Genomic DNA, 19,657 nt, shown 5'->3' on the forward strand with positions numbered 1-19,657 from the left:
GCCCTTAAGTATATATAATTTTTAAAGAAGACATGTATGTGTATAAGATCTAAAGATTACCACAAATAAGAAACAAAAGCAGATTCTGTCATCTACCACAAGTTCTTCAATAACAAAATATAAAGAAATTATTTGAAAGCCCGAAGAACAAGTAATTTTACCTTCAATCTGACACAAATTTTTGTATTAGAAGCTTCGTTGTTTGTTTTCTTTGCGAATAAAGCAAGATGTATGCATCGGCATTTGTTTGATAGGTATGTAAAGCAGCCTTCAGCTTTTACTTAATCAAAAGCATTATGAAATGAATCTATATGACTATAACTATGACAAAGAAATCCCTCCTTATAAGTTTATGTTAAGTTACTGATTGTTAAAAAAACTTAAGTTGTTTATGTTAAGTTACTGATTGTCCAAAAAAATTAAGTTGTTAGGAAATGGTGCATTTAATCATTTAGTCTAACACTCTACCTTCATGCGTGGGCCTAAATTGCCCGTATTAGGTGGGGCCCTACATGTGATTTTATTTTATTTTATATTTTTAATGGGAGGTAAGATGAAGACAAGATTTGAACGTAGGACCTTTTGCTTTGATACGATGTTAAGTTATTGATTGTCCCAAAAACTTAAGTTGTTAGGAAATAGGGAATTTACTCATTTAATCTAATAGATTAAAATACCTAGGTTGTTAAGAACTTGTATTCTCTATAACCATGTAAAATTGAAATCCTATTTTGTAAATTTTGCTTGTATCTTTGATGTTCATAATTACTTTCTATTAATTAACGTGACATCTTGTGATTTTATATTTGGGTGGTTGTGGATGATTGGCATGAACTAAGTTTCATTGATGTACTTGGGTTGGACAAATATGATATATGTTGCTTGGATCTATTCTTTTTTTTTTTTTTTGGATAGATAATCAGAAAACTATTATTAATGAGAAAATAAGGAAAAGTACAAGTTGTTCATGACGATGAGCAACAAGAAATAATAGAAAAAACAGCACAACAAGACAAGAAATCAGGAAACTAAGCTAAGGGAAGACATAAACTCAGAGAAAGAAGAAGAATCAGTAAAACCCCAATAACGAGACCACTCCAAAAGGCTACGTTGGCATAAAACCTTTAACTCATCCAACGTCTTCTCATTATCCTCAAAGGAACGACGGTTTCGTTCCAACCACACAATTCACATTAAGCACCTTGGAACCAAATTCCAAATGTCCGAATTATGTTTCCCAAGCCACTGATGCCAACAAGATAACAAACCCGCCACTAAACTTGGCATAACCCAATGAATACCAAAGGCCTGAAGCATAAAAGTCCATAGGGAATGAGTAACAGGACAATGAAGAAGAAGGTGGTCAACCTACTCCCCATCACAACAACACATACAACACCAAGTAGCCAACGGGCGACCCCTAAGCATTAAATTATCCAAAGTGAGGATCCGACTATGAGCAGCTGTCCACAAAAAAAACGCCACTCGCCTAGAAATCTTTGGTTTCCAAACACCCTTCCAAGGAAACAAAGACTTCGAAGCACCCCGAATCGCAAGGTAATAAGACCGGGTGTCAAACTTACCATCACCTTTTAACCACCAACAAAGAGTATCACTCCTATCCCCCCGAGGAATACGAGTTTGGATAAGCTGGAATAGGGAATAAGATGCAGCTAGCTCCCAATCTTCAAAAGCTCTATAAAACCTTAAATCCTATACTCTAACAGTATCCCCTTCTGGAATCCACAAAACCTCAAAGATACAAGCCTCCTTGACCACTGAGCACACATAGAGCTCAGGATAGAGATCTTTTAGAGTATTATCACCAATCCACCTATCATGCCAAAAGCGGATACGAGTGCCTTCACCCACTACAAAAGACTGATGCTTAGAGAAGCTCTCCCACCCTCCATTAATGCTTCTCCATAGGCCACAACCATGTGTCCTCCTGCACACTTTAGTACACCACCCCCCTTGACCCTCACCATATTTTGTAACTCTACATTGAAGGATATGCTTGTGTCATCGACAAAGTTCTTTAGGACATTTTTTGATATGGTTCTGCATGCATTTATTGGTTTATGTGCAGATGTATGTGCTCATTAACATTTTTTCCCTCTCTTTTTATACGCTTCTGGATATTAATGTGAAAGGGATGTACCACAGGAATGCTGCATTCTGTTATCTTACTCACAACTACAACAACCGCATTAGTAAGGATCTTTTGGTCTATTGGTTCAAGGGCATATGTTCAAACTTTGAAAGGTGATTCTATGCATATTATAGATAGCGTTGATTGTGATTTGCTCTAGTTTTTATTAGATTTATTGTCTCTTTTATGTTTCTCTTTTCACAGGTTTAATGTTATTGCTCTTGAAAAAAATACTGCTTATAGCGTTGAAATATGAACAGAGAAATGCTAGGGTCTTCTCTGTTTCTAATTGTTACCACTTCCATTTTCTTGTTCTTCCGAATTATTGTCACATATAATACTCTGGAAATGTGTAATTTTCTGGTTACTAATAATCAAATCTTGAGTTTATATGCCTCTTTTTTTTTTTTTTTTTTTTTCAGTTTTCTTTGTATTTGTCCTTGATTATTGTTTTTCAAACTCATGCACAAACTCCTTAATTTCATGATCTTTAATGGATGAAAATCTACACTAATTTGAGTGGCACGTGCCCTTGCATGCACAGTTCTAATAAAACCTGTCAAGTATCTATGTGTGAAATTGCATCTGTGCAGGCTTGTTTACATAATTTATGCTTGACAATAAATTGGTTAGGATTTTTTTTTTGTTCTGACATACTGGATTTAGTGTAAAACAGTTACAAATCCGCATTTTATGCATTCCCAAACACAAAGCCCTACTTGTTATCATGAATAAGAATTTGAGCTGTTTTAGTTCTGTTCTTTATTGGACTGACACGTGGGAATATATTGCAGAATTTTGAATGATGCAAACATGGGACATGATTATGATGGTTTGCTGTGGACTCTACGGTACATGCCCTAATTAAGTGTAACCATACATTACTTTTTATTTAAAATTTTGTTTCTTCAGCACTTGTTAGTAATACTGTGGGGATTGCGTGCTTTAGGTTTCAATATTAAAAATTGTTAGTTCACCCCCATTGTAATGTTCATATATCTGCATCAGTGCTCATTGTTGGTTTGGCTTAGCATGCATAGATATGGCTTATCCCCTTCTTCCTTTAGAGCTCATATGTATATTTACTTGCATTAAAAGGAGTTTGCAGGAACTCTCTTCTGTACTGCTGCTTCCAGATTCAAAGGGGGAGATATCATCTATATCATCTTCTACTTTGAGTGAGGTATCTAATTTTTTTTTTCTCCAGCCTCTTTCTTGAATGTATCTTTAACAGACAGCACCTGAAGTCAGCAGACTTTATCACTTTCAGTTATTTTTTTAATAATCAAAATGGTTAGGGTTTTTAAGTACTGTTAATTTAGAGGTGGTGGGAAATTGTCAGTCTGGAGAATCAGGAAAAGAAATTAGGGTGGGATTGTTGGTTCATTTTTTTGTGGGGTGTCACAATTTTGAATAGTTAAATGGTGAATAATTGCAGCAATTAGGAATAGTTGAAGAAGAAATCCAATTCCCTAACCTCTAGATTGAATGACACTTCTAGCCCGCATAGATGGGATGGTGGGTAAGGTCATGGATTCAATAGTTACCTGATTTTTCCTTTGGGCTAGGTCTATCTTTTTATGTTCTCTGGGCATTGTAGAGTTCTATAAATTTCTTGAAGGGATCCTCTTGTGCACTTTTGTGTAGTTGAGTTCCTCTTTTTTTGCAAGAAATGTTTTTATGTATCACAAAATTATAAATGCTATTAATGAACATATATGTCTTCTGTATTGCTCTGATTAATATTGTTATCATCATATTGAACTAAAAACTGACTCTTTTTTGGGAGAAAATTTTGCAGTTTGACTGTAGTTGGCAAGTAATATGGAGTTGTCTCATGCATGGATTACCAATGTTCAGCTCAGTAACTGCAGTTGTAAGTTTTGTTTATGGAATCTTCTTTTGTATTGTCAATATAGCTTTTGTAAGTTCAGTTTGTACAATCATCTTTGGTAGTGTCAATCTTCTTTGGTAGTCTCAGTATAAGCTATTGAGGGTTTGAGTTCTTGTATAGTTCTTCAACTTATTTTTCTTTGAGCACCTTAAATTTTCACTCAACTTAACTCTTTTTTTATTTGTTTGTTTGTTTTTTATTTTTATTTTTTTGTGTACTTTTATTTTATAAGTAAGTTATGCCTTACTGAATTATAGTTATGATGATAGACAACCTTTCTTTGGTTTGTTGACAGTAAGAAATAAATAGCCTAAAAGATCTAATTGTTGGGAAATTTACTAACATAGCCTGCAGGTTTTTTCTAATTGTTTGTTCGAGTGCCACTTTAATGTACATTTTAATTTCCATGCAGGTTGATGCTGCTTTGGTGCTCCTTGGAAACATAATTTCATATGTGAGTGTCAGAACGTGTATCCTCTTAGACTGTGTTCTCACACTTTATTTGCATTATTCTTTTTTCTAAGCAATTAGGCGATGCCTTCTATAATAGTCCATTTACACCAATGTACATACTTTTGTTCTGAAAGTGTTTTATGTCACCTATTCTTCTTTCCAGGATTTAATAAACACATATATCATACCTCAAGACATATGGGATCTTAGGTTATTTAAAAGAATGCCATCAGTGTAAGTGCATTTTACTTTGATTACATGTTAGTGGAAACAAATTCCTTTTGATTCTCCATGCTTGCTTCATTATAGTCTTTTAAATAGAGGAACTGAGGAGAAAATATTTGCATTGCTCAGTACGTTTGTATGTTTTGTCAATTTTAGTTGGCTGTTTGATTTATGTGATATGTGCAGTAAAGACATTTTTGCTAGGTACAAATGTGCATGTAAGCACTCGTAAATTGTTGGTTTTCCATTAAGTGGCAGTCACCATATTATGTTTTATTCTTGTGCAAGATAGAATTTGTTAGCATGATGCACTCATTTTAAAGGTGGAGGGTTGAAATTTCCACCCAGGATGTGTTTACAGCTTATACAATGGCACTGCCATATCAACAGTTAACTAATCAACCTTTTAATTTTTGTGGTTACATTCTAGAATTATTGTATTGGACCTTTGTTAACATTGTGACATATTTTGTCACTTGTAGCCTTTTGTTATTTCTCAAACTCTTATCTCTTGAGGAAATTTTGTGTCGGGAATAGAGTGAAAATTCTGAGCCATCCCGGGGAGGGCAGACGACAGAACTAGTTGGTGACTTGGTGATTGACTTTTGGATTGATAAGTTTCCCAAATTGCATCTGATTGTCCATCTTTGTTAAAACCAAACTGTCATAGAATACCTAATAGTTCAAAACTTTTTCCTTCACACACTAGTTACTGGCAAGTGTTATTCTTTATTGATTTGGCGAATTTCCCATGTAGATATTAATGAGAAAACATAAATGCATGATTGTAGATGTTAGTGTATATTGTTTCTATGAGTATATAACCATGTTTAGCATCCCCCTTACAAGTCATGGAAAACCCAAAAGTCACATTTTGTCATCTAAAATGGAAAAATAGGTTTTTTTTTTTGAGTAAATATCATTGAGATAAAGAGAAGGGTGGTACCCAAGTAGATGAGTTGTATACTGCGAGTGCAACACAAAAACATGAGAAAGCAAGAAACAAATCAATTTAAAGTATAGAGCTAGTGAAAACTTAGGCAATGCAGGCATTCTAGGAATCCCTTGACAGAAAAAAGCAAAAGACTGAAATCCAATCATATAATGCCTTCAGCAATAAATATTTCAATTTCGCTCCTCTCAATTCATGGCCCTCGAAAGACCTAGCGTTACACTCTCTCCAAAGAAGCTACATGAGACACAAAGGAGGTTCTTGCCAAATCCCTCCATTACCTTGATGTCCTACACGCCCTTTCCAACATGCTAGCATATCGTGCATTGACTTTGGCATTTACCCTAGACACCAAAAATACATGATACTTTAGCCCCCTCTTTTCGTGTATACTTATGGAACTTAAAGTCTATCTGTTCTATTTATTATGTGGATTTATCTAATTATGTTTATAATTTTTTTTAGGTCTGTTTTGTACTTCATTTCATGTTACTTTTCAAGGAAAGGTTCTCAAGTAAGTGGCTTAAGCTGGCGTCTTTTGGATTTTTCTTGTCCATTATCTGGCTTATATTTGACTTATGTTTGTTGAGATGGATGATTTTGTCTTTATACATTAGATGAATATCATTTGCATTTTCTTTGGGAGGGGGGTTTTGGGCAGAAAGAAGAGGAACAGGGAGGAATATAGAGTATAGTGTTTGCCTCTTGTAGATTTTCGAGGAAGGAAAGGGAGGAATTTGGAAGGAGAAACCCACCCATTTTGGTTCCCTATCCTTTCTTCCCATAATCGAGCGATTTGGGACAGGTTGGAATGTCTTTTAATGAAACATGTGTTTCCAAAAATACAGCTAAACCAAAAAGAAAGAAAGGTGGGTGTAACTAGGCTTCAAAGAAAGCCCCTATCCTTTCCTCTACTTTATCTTCTACACATGTAAAAAGGAGTGACAGACTCCTTTACTTTGCATTAACTATCCCTCTAAAAATTCCCAAATAATTTATAGGCTAAACAAATGAACACGCAAAAGTATTAGTCATAGCTCTTGCTAGCCCGAACTGAATTAAGCATGTTACAAGTAGTATATAAGCTAGGGGAAAATTATTAATTTTTACCCTACACGCTTCCCTGTAATAACATGGTATTAGAAGCACAACACACCTCCCACCACCTACCATTGCCAACTCTGACATTCCACATCGCCAGTGACCACATCCTTTGTATTTTGTCTTCCTGGATCTCTTGATTGGGAGGAAGACTTTGGGTGGACATGAGTTTGGTGGACTCTACTATCTTGATGCTTGTGACTCCTCCTAGTTAGCAGCACTTGAATAATCTACTTCTCCTCTTCAACATCAATGTCACCACGATCAGCCTTCTCTTCAGTCTACTTCATATTATTCATCTCCTTCCTCTATGAGTGTCAGTCCTCCTCCGTGTCTTCCTTGATTGCCTCCATTGCCTCCTTCACCAGCATTGATAGTTCTTTGGCCACACCGCCTGAGAAGCCATTACAACCTGAGAAGCCATTACAAGTGTTATGAGTAGTATATATGCTAGGAAAAATTATTTATAATGTTTAGAAACTTCATATAAATGAAATGTCTTGTCTTAGGGTAATTTAATTTTTACCCAATTCACTTCTTGAGAATAAAGAAACACAAGGTACTTGTCAACTTAATGAAGCTGGGTTAGAGTTGTAGAACATTTAAGTTTCATGTGAGTTTGGGTTTGATTGACTTTTGTATGAGTTTGGATGTATTCTTGGATTGGCCACGCATCAGATCCTTCTTCAAGGAATCAAGAATGCAAATTTCTTTAATGCTTACATGGGTTGTTCTATGTAATGAGTTTCAGTTATGGGTTGTGTACCAACATGTGTACTTGTATGTATTCACTTTCTTCATTTTTGTGCAGGGTGACATTCGTGACATTTTAAATCTTAGGAAAAGTCTCCTTAGAGCAGTTTTGGGACATGCAAACTGGAAGGTCCGTTTGCTTATAGTATCATGAATATGACATGCTCTTTAGTTTTCTAGTTGTTCTCATTTGGTTTACAATATTTCTAATTTATTGAAGCATTGATGTTAATGTTGATGTTGATATCTGTTGTGGTACTTGTGAATGTGATCTTAAAGACTGGAGCTTCAAATATTTTAGTTTACCATGCATAAATTATCCTTATGTGTTAGAATTCTGAAGTTTTGTCTAAAAGATCTTGCGTCTAAGAAATTTGCATTATTTTTGTTAAACTTGACTTTTAGGTGGTAAGATTACTTTCATCCATTGTGCTTTGTAGTCTCCCTGTACTGGATATCCATGACTAAAAATATCTCGGTAAGCTCAATTTTCCATGGTCTGGTTTTAGGTGATGAAGGAAAGCATCATTTAGTTGATTGTGTTTTCTCATCCCTGAAACTTAAAAGGGCTTGAACCATTTGTAGTATTTGAGAAGTTGACTAGATGTACTCGCATTGCTGGCCTGTGCTCACCTTGATCACCGCAACTACCGTCATAATGTGGCCATGATAAAAGTATTTTGTCCATTATTACTCCTAGAAAACAAAAGAGGCAGGAATTTTCTTTTAGTAGGGTAAGAAATGTGTATAGACCCCTAGGAAAATGTATGGTTATGCCAAAATTATTTTAACTGAACCCTCAGCTTTATGAAACCTTAAATATTACTCCTTCTGTCCCACTTTGTTTGTCCTGTTTGAAAAGTCAAATTTTTTGAGGGAACATCATTTATTGTCTTGTCTACCTTTTAAAAATGTATAAGTTTCCCAAACTACCCTTAAATAAATTTATCAAAAAATTGAATTATTAATAAAATAAGGTTATAATAGGAACATTAGTAAATTAATGACTTTTATTTTTAGAAACAGGACAATATTTTGGGACATCCCAAAATGGAATAGAGGACAAACAAAGTGGGACGGAGGGAGTATTAAAAAAAATATAATCTATACTTCAAAGAGCTAGAGATTGACATGTTCTTCTTTTGGAACTATTGTGATAGACTTAAAATTTAAATTTGCATATGGACCTTAGGTGTTTTATTTTGCTATTAGTTGAAGATGTTTTATATGATGCTTTATATTTCCTTTCTTCTATTTGATGTGTATTTTTCACTTTTGAAGCCTGCACACTTGAATCATTGATAAATTATGTTAGTACTTGGTATGGATCTTATATTTGATTTGTTTTTGAATGTTGTGGTATTATGTATTAGTAACTGTTTTTTTTTAATTATGTAGGAGCCTTCTATATTAAATGATCGGGTGGTATTATTCTTGCCTGCAGCAGTGTATGCTCTATGTGCTGGTTGTGCTCCTTTTAAGCAATGCTACAATGGGTTTCCTCTGTCGTACTCTTTTGTAGATGATACTGAGGCCATACTAGAACAGGTTAAGGTTTGTGTTGACCTGTTCTGATTACCATCCAACTTTGGATCACATGCATGTTGGTTTTCTCTGAGAAACCCAAAATTTGATTATGCTTGTAGACAGAAGACTTTGAGCATGATAGTCTTCATGAAGTGTTTGAGTGCTCTGTTGAAGTTCTTGCGAGAATTGATCAGGACTGTGGCGTTGAGGTGCTGAAATATTGTGTTGAGAATCACTTCATCTCTTTGGATTTTATATGATAAATTTTGGATAAATCCCTCTCTTTTATTTTTTTCAGGTTTCCCCACTTCAAAGCCATCAGGGTGTACGGCTTCCCCGTCAGTTGAGAGATCAGCTGCTGCAGGAAATGGAGACTTATGTTCTTGGATCTCTTGTGGACAAGGAAATTGAAAAGAGTCCTATTTCAGATATATTCTTTAGATGCGCGCTATTTTCAAACTTCATATATGGCTCATGTTTCACGAGGTTTGTGTCATCTTCTGATGCAGGACAGTAGCTTGAATGAGCTTTGATACCAATTCTGATATAGGATCTTTAGGCATTCTGCACTAAATTAGATTCTTGATGTAGGATCTTTAAGGCATTCAGCAATATCAACATTATGGTGTTGTACTTTGATATTTTGCATCCATTGGCATCTGATGTTGGCCCCTTGTGTTTCTTCACTGTTATGTATGCTTACAGGCTTTGTTAATTTTTTCAGGAAAAGTGAAGAAGTTTCACCATTTCTCTCTGAAATGGGCAAGTGCTTGTTAGAGTTGCTAGATCATGCTCGTAGTGTCATTCAAGGAAACTACACTAATTTTCGATCTCTCAGTTGCTTAGGCTCTGACTCCATTTTTGGTGGAACAAACACTCTGGTTGCGTCCTTACGAAGTTTCATTTGCTGTCCAATTTTCATGAAATGGAGAGATCAAGATGATCTGGAAGTATTCCTCTATGGGTCGGTTATGCAATCCATGGAAAGGCTTTTACATGCACTGGTGAAACTATACGAAGAATATTCTGAATGTGTAAGGAACTTCCGTTCTGAGAATATCTTGCAGGACTTATCTGTATCTGATAACTCCGTACAAAATTCTTTTGCATCTGATGGTAACAAAAGTAGGATCATGGATATGGAGTTGGATGTGAATGAAGATTCCAGAGATGTGGATATTTTAACTGTCGGTGTGAAGATTGCCACAGGCATATCCTTTTCTTCAGAGAAGTGGAAGTTTAGCATTATATCAGTCATTTCGAGTTTTTTCTCAGTTTTACCTATTGTTACATGGGATATCCTTTTTGAACTCATGGGAAAAGAATCTGATCAGAAGGTATATTCCACATATATAAATTCATGTAAAATTTTTCTTAATTGATGTGTTAAAGGTTCTATTTTTTAATTCAGGTGTGTGAAAAGATCTTATACAATCTCTGTCAACATCCTTACTGGTCCTCTTCAACAAAAATTACAGACTTGGTAAGAGAATAACTTGATGCTGTTTGCATACATTTCATCTAACAATCAATTAAGATATAAATAATAATATGCTGTACTATTTTTGATCCTTTGCGTCATTTTGCAGGTGAATTTATTTAATGACATGATTGAAATGCAAGTGAGTCTTAAGCTCAACTGTGTTAATATACTTGCTGCTATGCATGGGTTACTTGCTTCTTTATTATACGTGGTGACTGTCAGAAAGGATAAATATGCTGGCCCATCTTTGGGGGAGAAGGATTCTAAACAGGTATTTCAAATCTTCTTGTTGCCAATGAACCCTAGCTCAAATGCACTCCCTCCTCTCATAAGTGTGGGTGGAGGGTGAGGTCATGGGTTCAAAACCTGCTGGGTGTGTTTAACTTACTTACCAGTTAATAGGTATTAAATAAATATGTTGGGAGAGGAGAAAATTTTATTAAATGAGATATTTGAATTTGTTCTTGTTCTGACTTATCATGATGAATGTTGCTGGGTTGCCTTTGTTGTGTGATTGTAATTATGGTATTCATCTAAACTTCAATTGAGAAACTTCTTGATTTGCTTTGCAGAGATTGACACATCTTGGAGATCTGGTGAATAAAGTTGCTGACTTAGATCTTCTTGACTGGTTTGGTCGTGTTAAGCTGATTGATTGCACATGTGATTTTGTTTTACTTTGTCCACAGATTGGTCAGGTGATTATCTTTTGACGCAATTATTGGTGTGAGTGCTGAGGGTGGTGGGGGTAGTGGGACATTTAAATTTACTCATGATGTCACCCAGAAGGATTTCCATAAATTTAGGTTGGAGGACCAAAAGAAAATTGTAGGTTATGGTAAACAATGAGCAGATTTGCTGTGTGTTGAGTTTTCTATGATTTCAGTAAATGAGGCTCAAGATAACAAGATATTGGGCTAAAACGTGAAGCCCTATAAAGATTTTTTTTTAAAAAATTATTATTATTATTATTTTTATTTTAATTGGGAAGGGGGTAGAGGAGGTACTGTTTGAGCTATAACTCTTTGTCATGCTAAATGAAATTGCCCCCCTTCCCCCCCACCCTAAAAAAAAAGAATCTTTGCCACTAGGTGTATCCATGGGTTAGGTTCGTTCAAATTCCCCACCAACCTGCCACTCAGTTTGACTTGATTGGGTCTCAAAAACCCACTATTGATGCTGACTGATGGACTTAAAATTTCTATGATTGAGATCAGTTGAACCAGCTGCCTTTCTCATCGATGGTGGAGTGTGGCAGAGATCTCGCCAGATCCAATGAGATTTGGCAAATCTCAAGTGGCAAAGAGTGGCAGAGAGCTACGAATGGTGGCACTGCTACGGACAACGAAGAGTCAGACAGGTTGGTGAGAGTCAGATTTCTAGATGGGAAACCTATTGCCTGTCTGCCTGTCGTTGACTGACTCACAAGTTGGTTAGTCATTAATGTTTCTGTCTGCTCTCATGAGTAGGATTAATATTTATGAATCTGTCTTAAGTTGCAAGGACATAGCCTGAGGTATTTACCAGTGTGAGAAGGGTGGTATAGGTTCTTACAATACTTTTACTTTGAAGTAGGTATTGTTAGTTGGGTCCGATTCTGGCACGACAATTGGTGTGGAGATCAGCCTTTGAGGGAGGCATTTACTGTTCATTAGCTAGAGAGGTGTCAATGGATTCTTTGTTGGTACGATGACATGGGGGGGAAGGAGGAGCTGGGATATGAGATTTCATATGGACTTTAATGATTGGGAATTTAGTTTGTTAGCCCTAAGGTTGTAATTTTGGTGTTTAGGATATCTGAGGCCATTATGACTCTCTCTCTAATTGCATGCATTGTTTTTTGGAATTTCTTTCAATTCTTTGTTATATGTTTGCTGTGGTGTATCTGTTTACAGGCAATGATTGAAGGGTTGCTTATGTTGCTTCGAGATCCTGATTATCGAGTTAGATTTTTCCTTGCTAGACGAATTGGTGTGCTTTTCCAAATGTGGGATGGTCATGAAGAGCTATTCCAGGATATTTGGTGTGTTCCACCACAAAATTTACTATATGATGTTGACCTTTTTGTTTTTTTTTTTGGGGGGGGGGGGTGTGCAATTTGCTTTAATGTGCCCTGTCGTGGTTATTCCTAATTTTTTTGAGGCCATCCTAGTGGTAGATATTGTTATTGAATTCTTTGGCAAGTGGATATTTTTGTCTTTAGGGAGAAGCAATACATGTTGCAAGGAGAATGTCAGCATTATTCTGACATTTTGGTGTACTGAAATTGTCTTCTGCAAGAATGTCTGTGAATCTGTGATGCTGATGTCTTTAGATTACCATAATCCATAAACGCAAATCAAATCAGATTTTCACCTGATCTCATTCCTGATAACAACTCTGTGTTAGTCTCTTAGTTTGAGCATTAATGTACATCATGATTATCACCAAAAGTACATTATGGATATTGTTACCTTCTCTAATCAGTCTGATCATCATTAGCTGTGATTTCTCTTTGGTGCCCATTTATTTGCTTTGTTGCAATGCCTTAATGTATGTACTCATTTATTGAGTTGCTGCCTAAATTTTGTACCTCTTTTATATTTCTGTTTGCTAGATTGAATCATGACTACTAACTTCACTTATTCTTCTCCGTTTGGTTGAAACCATTACTGTTATTAAGGATTTTCAGGATTTTTAAATATTAGAAAGGCCATCAGTAAACCAGGTCACTGTTGAAAGCTATTGATTTTAATTGTTAAATAATAATATTGGATAGTCATATTCAACTATTACTTTCACCATTTTCCTAAGAATTTCTCTTTGAATAAGTTGATGGTCATTTTGCAGAAATACCAGTTTTAATATTAAGTGGAAAACCTATGGGTTCAAGATCCATTGGGTATGTGTGTAATTTACTAGTTAAAAAAATTTAGAATTTATGTAGAAGAAAGACGTAGTTGACCTATGACTTAAAATGCACTTGGAAATATTAAATTATGAAGGGTTTCATGGGGCCGCAAATAGGAATTAAGGATGGAGGATTTAGTTTTGCAGCATGTATTTGAGGGAATTAGGGTTGTTGGGGTTAGGGATTTGTGGTTGGTAATGCTGGAAAAATAGTTTGATTGAGATTCAATTAGGGAGTAACAAGCTGGGTATATTTTGGAGCTCAACAGTTGAAAAAGGTGTGAAAAAGGAAGAAAAGCAGATCTGGTTGGTTGTTAGCAATAACTCAGTAATGCAGATATAGGTTTGTGGATTATACAAGGGTTTTTATCCTATTCTTTTTAGGGTTCTCAGGGTGTGGAATTATGATCTAGTTGCAAGACTTCAGGTTAATGGAAATTAAAGAGAAAGGAATAAGAAAAAAGAAGATAAATCTAGACATTGCATATATATTTTTTTGATAGGTGACATTGCACCTAGTTTTTGCAGGCGTTACACCTTTGGTCCTTGACATTGCTTAGGGAAGGATTGCATCAAACAAACCTCTACACCATTATAGCTGTAAATTTATCTTTTTTTAACCATTAAAAACCACAAAGAAAAAAAAAAGCCCAATAAAATAACTAAACCCAAAGTAAAACGACCCAATGGTCTGAAACTACAAGCCGTTCTGGAAAACCTTAAAGCTCCAAAAAGACCCTTGAATACGAAAAGAAAATACCACAAAAATATAACAAGACCAACCTTTTGCCACCTGCATCACTAGAGACTCGAAGTGCTGAACCATAAGAGAAGTAACAGAATCAAATAGAATTTTGCACTGTTAAAGCCCTATTCTTGTTATGGTCAATATTTTATTGTCATGTGGTTGCAACCGTATATATTACTGTCACTAGATTCTTCTATGAATGTGAATGTTATTTTGGTTAACAGAGATTGATATTTAGATTTCGAAAAAGTGATTCTCAATACTAACGTCTATTAATATTCTCTTCTAGTTCGAACTTTGGTGTTACATTGGTGGTTTCCTCAAAAGAAAAACTTGTTACAGCAAGGGAGGTCCTAGCTGCTGGTCCTCAGCCTCAACCCACGCTGGAAACTGTTATTATTACTCTAATGCACATTGCTTTTTATAGTGAGAAAGTAGAGCTGGAGGTATACATAGTGCCTTTCATTCATTTATTTATTCAGAGCATTTTTTTATGTGAGGCAAAGGACAATGAGGTAAATACAAAGAAAAATCAAAGACGCAGTAATTAGAATATGAACCAACCCTTCCCCCCCCCCCCCCCCCCCCCCAATTTTTTTTTTCCCAATTATGCAAAATGAAAAATTAATATGCATATGCATATGCATATTTATTCATTACATATCTGAATTTACCAATAAAAAAAAAAGAATATGAAATGGTGGTGAAGATGTCCATTCTTGTAATGCCTAGCTTCGTCAATAATGAAGGTTACCAGATCTCCACCTAAGATTTAGTGCAATCAAAGTGGATGGATACCAGGTAATTTCTCATGATGGATGAGCATGAATTGAATTCTGAACGAGGCCAATTCGTTATTGTTAAACAATTCACCATTGGTAAAGTGGTCAATCTCCAAAAAGCATCTTACAACCTGAATCTTCAATGCCTTTTTGCCTTTATACACGAAATCTTTGTTTATTGGCATCTCTCATCTTGATGTTGAGGCAAAGAAGACAACATCAAGAGTTGATTGATTTGTTCCCCTTAACAAGAGTTAGATAATAAGTTTCATCACAGCTATTGGAGGGTATTCAATTTGCTGGTAGAAGATTGGATTATTTCTTAATGCATGTTCATATATACATACTTTGCATATAAGTAGTCTTTTTCTTACCGATCTGTTTCTTTTCCATGGTGTGGCGTATAAAAAATGCCTAGGATGTTTAAAACTTGCTACAATCCTGTTACTGGAATTTCAAATTCATGCGTATATATCAACTCATTATGTTTATTCACGATTCTTGATGGTTCATCCAGGCTGTATTTATGATGTGTGCAGTTGCTGCTATTGATCCTTGTCAGAGGTATAAAATCCATCCTATTTCTATGGTTTTCATTATCAATTAGTAATGGTTAGTTTCTTATTATTTGCAGCCTTTTTATTTTTTATTTTTTTTCAGGGAATTGGTCAACACAGTACTTCATAATCTATCCAGACAGCTTAAGTACACATCTATGCTGAAGGTAATGAATATAATTTTCTTCTTTTGGTAGTGTCTAAAATTTCATGAAACTAATTGAACTATCTACTTTTTATAGGATCTGTGAGAACATTCATCTTAATGGACTTAAATTTCCTGAAAGTTGAAGTACTTCTCTGATATTCTTGAATTTCCTGTGTTCTTTGGCAGTATTTGGAGGAACTAATGGGATCCATTCTCTTTTGCTGGGTTGCTTGTGGTGTAAGCTTAGTTGCACTTGTGGAGGTAATGTTTGTCTTAGTGTGTGTGAACAACCCTCATTGATAATATAGTTTTCTCCAACATAGGTAGGGAAACTGCTATCATATTTGGCATAGGTTGCACGTCAGTTAATTTGAGGACAGAGTTTGTAGAGATAGGGAGACGAAATTTAAAGTCTTACATCGAAAAAATTAAATTATAAGTTTGTACTAGCTTTTTGATTTTTTTTGTAAGTTTGTCCTTTTACGACTTTCCCCTTTTGTCTTCTTAGACCAGACAAAGGGAAGAACATCTAGAATTGATGTTTTTCTTACTTACAACCTAACATGTTGGAAAAGGAGTTGACATAAACACAATGCTCACAAAATTACTAGGGGCCGATATGTGTCTACGGTTTAATGTATTGATTTAGGAATCAGACAAGGATGGCATCTGCTCCCTTAGAAAGAAACATTAAGTTGTTTCCCACTTTATAAACTGGAAATAAACTTGTGATATTCCTCCTTGCATTATTTTTACATGACATTCTCCAATACAAAGTAGGGTGACCTCAGTTTCAAGTGTTTCAAAAGCTGTCCTTTTGTTGAACTGGAAATGATTCAGGGTTGCATAATTTCTACCCCGTAATCAAATTGTTTCTGTTCCATAAGGCATGGATCTTTTGAAAATTCAAAGATATTGATATATATGCTTGACGGGAAACTTGAATATTATGTTTTAAGTATGTATTTTTACCAAAAAAAGAAAAGGAAAAAAGGTTTTAAGTATGCATTTTTATACTATATTGCCAGGAACCAAATTCTTTACAGGTTAATTCTTTAAGTCATATACTGCCGTACTGGATGCTTCTATTTTTAAGCTAACCAATGTGTTTGATCTTCTGTTTGAGAAATAGATTAAGCAATGGTTATTTTCTTGATTTGAGTTTATCCTAAACTACATTGATTTTTATGCCTGTTTTATTGCAACTATGTCTTGTGCTTTATCCTTTTATGTGGCATGTCCATCTCCTGTTCATGGTATTGCATTTTAACATGTCACATTCTGACCCTGCCACCGCTTAGCAATAAATAAAAAAAAGAATTAATTTCAACACACACACCAAATCAAATCTTGGAAAATATTTGGAGTTGTGGGAATTTCAGAGAATTCACTATTTGAATGCTTTGGTAGCTTTTTTGGTAGCTTTTTGGTATAGTGTGTTGTAACCTGTTTGACTTATTCTGGTGGTTTAATTGGAGTTGGTGCCTTTTGGTATGACCTATTTCAAAAATCCAATATTTTTCATTTGTTTTAGTTAAAAATGATTCATGAAACTGATAAGAAAATGCATTTGTGAACTTTTTTCTTTTTTTTTTGGGATGAAATGCATTTGTGAACTTTATAAGTCTAAATGGCGTTAACCTATAGTCCCTTTTTATTTGACCACCAATGTGTTATTTTGTTATATTAATGTTGTAAACAAAGTTGATGCTTTGAATATTCAATTGCTTGTTGCTTGTGTAGTGCCTTTATGTGTATGCAATGCTGGTAGCTCAACTCCAACCTATATTGAAATTTCCACATTATCAATCTATTGTTGGCTATTTAAAGTTTGTTAAATTACTGATTCTCCCAAAAGTTTAAACTATTAAGAAATGATGAATTTAATTACTTAACCATAATTCTAACACTCCCCCTCATGTGTGAGCCCAAACTCCCCCTTAATAAGTGAGGTCCAATACGTGGGATTTTAACATTTTAAATATGAGGTTGAGTGGAGACAGGTATTGAACTTAAGGTCTCTTGCTCTAATACCATGTTAAATTACCAATTGTCCCAAAAACTTAAGTTATTAAAAAATGGCGAATGAAATCACTTAACCATAATCCTAACAAAGTTTATATTCTTCTAATGGTTTTTTCTTGGTTTGTGTTATGGTGTCCATAAGTGTTCCATCTGACCACATTGCACCTGTTCAATGTAGATACGTCAACTTTTTGTTTCAGATGCCGAACCTAGTTATTTCGTACAGTATTGTTGCCATTGGCTTCTTCCAGCTCTGGTCCTACATGGGGATATCTCCAACCTAAGCTGGGTTGCTAAGGTATGAGCATATTCTAATATCTATCTCATTTTTATAACAAGGGGATGGGAACCTCTAATTTCAGCTTGATATCAAGTTTCTTTGTTGAAGACTTGAGTTTCTAGAATGTCATTGTTAAATATATAAGTTATAACTGTTGTGTTCTGTATATTGCTTGTTGATTGTGCTGGTGTCTGGTTCTTTTATCTGTCTTCTTAAAAATATATTTCCTTGTAAATTTGTCATTGAATCTGATGGTTGTTTGATACCAGGTTGCTTGTCACCCGTTGGCAGTTCTGGTCAAAAATCACTTTGTGCCAATCTTTGCTATTTGTATGGCATTGCATTGCGGTAAGAAATCTGGGTGGGAAAAGGGAGCAGTTGTGCTTCAGAGTTCAATTTTGCGTCTTGCTGAGATATCTGAGAGTGAACGAGACAAACTCATAAAGAAACATATGGTTTGCTCCTGCTTTTCATCTCTCTCTCTCTCTCTCTCTCTCTCTCTATATATATATATATATATAAATGATTCAGGAAGTTTAAGATCTATGACATGCATAAAAATATTAGTCTAATTTAAAAGACATCACATAGTCTCATGCTCTTTGAACTGTGTAATCTTTTTCTTTTTTTGGATAAGTAATGAGTAAATTTTATTGAAAAATGTATGTCACCGATACATCATATCTTTGGTTTGATGAGTATGCTGGGTGTCTTCCTCCTAAAAATAAAAGATCTCTAAAAAATGTAAAGAGGATATGAAATCTACTGAACCAGTTGGTCACCCCGTATCAACTAAAAGCCACGAAAACAATGAGCTTACCAACATCAACTTAATTCTTGTAGTTGACAATTGCTGCGCCCTAAAAATCCTTTGATTACTTTCCCTCCACAAAGTCCACATCAAACATGGTTGTACTAAATCCCAAGCTCTGTGTCAGAAAGAGTTTGGCTTCCTTCTTCAACCTTCAATCAACAAAAGCACAGTCTTGGCCATCACCCACCAAACTCTGAACATCCCAAGGACAAACTTGCACAACTCCCTTTAAAAAGAGCAGTGGAATAGGAAATGATCCGGGTTCTTGCCCCTTCTCTTGCATATGCAACTCCAATCGACTATTATCTGATTTATTGATATGCTAGAAGGATTGAGAAATTATGCTAAATCCTAGAAAGGAAGGCTTATGCTAATTTAATATATTTTTTAAAGAAATAATTGGTTATCAAATGTGTGGTGATTGCTATGTATTAGTATTTTGTCGATTTTGGTGTTATGTTAATTGAAACAAGGCAGCAGCTGAGTCCTGCACCTTCTAACTCTATTTTGGGGAATAGGGGTTAGGGTTGATGTAGAAAGTGGTAGGGCCAATTAGGATTTGACAGTGAAAAGTATCTGGAGTAAGATTTAGGGTTTAATAGGCTTCTAGGGGTGTTTGCACTTTGCAGATCTGATTTGATCTAATTTTTAGATCAAACAGTTAAAGTAGAGAAATAAAAAGAGTAAATTAAAGAGCAAGTAGAAGATGAATGAGAAAGAAACAGAATGATAGCAAGATACTGGGAAATCAAATGTAGCTCTAATCTGTCAGTTCTCAATAATTTGCCATATTGTTAAATGTGCATATTCTTAAATGTGAGTGAATAATGGTTAAACAATTAAATTCACCCTTCCCATCAGCTTAATCTTTAGG

General features: G+C 35.1%; 1 protein-coding gene across 3 annotated transcripts in view; it reads left to right on the forward strand.

Annotated features, from left to right (window-relative positions):
• LOC115965445 (serine/threonine-protein kinase ATM) overlaps nt 1-19,657 on the forward strand; it is a 57,687-nt gene that overhangs the window by 8,449 nt on the left and 29,581 nt on the right. For 2 of the 3 annotated variants that reach the window (XM_031084672.1, XM_031084670.1), the window contains exons 10-31: nt 2,167-2,265; nt 2,947-3,003; nt 3,251-3,335; nt 3,954-4,028; nt 4,459-4,500; nt 4,663-4,733; nt 6,142-6,190; nt 7,589-7,660; nt 8,929-9,084; nt 9,177-9,266; nt 9,356-9,543; nt 9,782-10,394; nt 10,469-10,540; nt 10,647-10,811; nt 11,113-11,238; nt 12,436-12,563; nt 14,467-14,623; nt 15,477-15,523; nt 15,620-15,683; nt 15,851-15,925; nt 17,868-17,987; nt 18,239-18,424. In XM_031084672.1, coding sequence (XP_030940532.1) covers nt 2,167-2,265; nt 2,947-3,003; nt 3,251-3,335; nt 3,954-4,028; nt 4,459-4,500; nt 4,663-4,733; nt 6,142-6,190; nt 7,589-7,660; nt 8,929-9,084; nt 9,177-9,266; nt 9,356-9,543; nt 9,782-10,394; nt 10,469-10,540; nt 10,647-10,811; nt 11,113-11,238; nt 12,436-12,563; nt 14,467-14,623; nt 15,477-15,523; nt 15,620-15,683; nt 15,851-15,925; nt 17,868-17,987; nt 18,239-18,424 — 2,737 coding nt within the window. The remainder of the gene's footprint in view (nt 1-2,166; nt 2,266-2,946; nt 3,004-3,250; nt 3,336-3,953; nt 4,029-4,458; nt 4,501-4,662; nt 4,734-6,141; nt 6,191-7,588; nt 7,661-8,928; nt 9,085-9,176; nt 9,267-9,355; nt 9,544-9,781; nt 10,395-10,468; nt 10,541-10,646; nt 10,812-11,112; nt 11,239-12,435; nt 12,564-14,466; nt 14,624-15,476; nt 15,524-15,619; nt 15,684-15,850; nt 15,926-17,867; nt 17,988-18,238; nt 18,425-19,657) is intronic. The other variant, XM_031084671.1, reaches the window with a different exon arrangement.

Source organism: Quercus lobata, chromosome 10, assembly GCF_001633185.2.
Source record: "Quercus lobata isolate SW786 chromosome 10, ValleyOak3.0 Primary Assembly, whole genome shotgun sequence".
NCBI classification, from domain to species: Eukaryota; Viridiplantae; Streptophyta; class Magnoliopsida; order Fagales; family Fagaceae; genus Quercus; species Quercus lobata.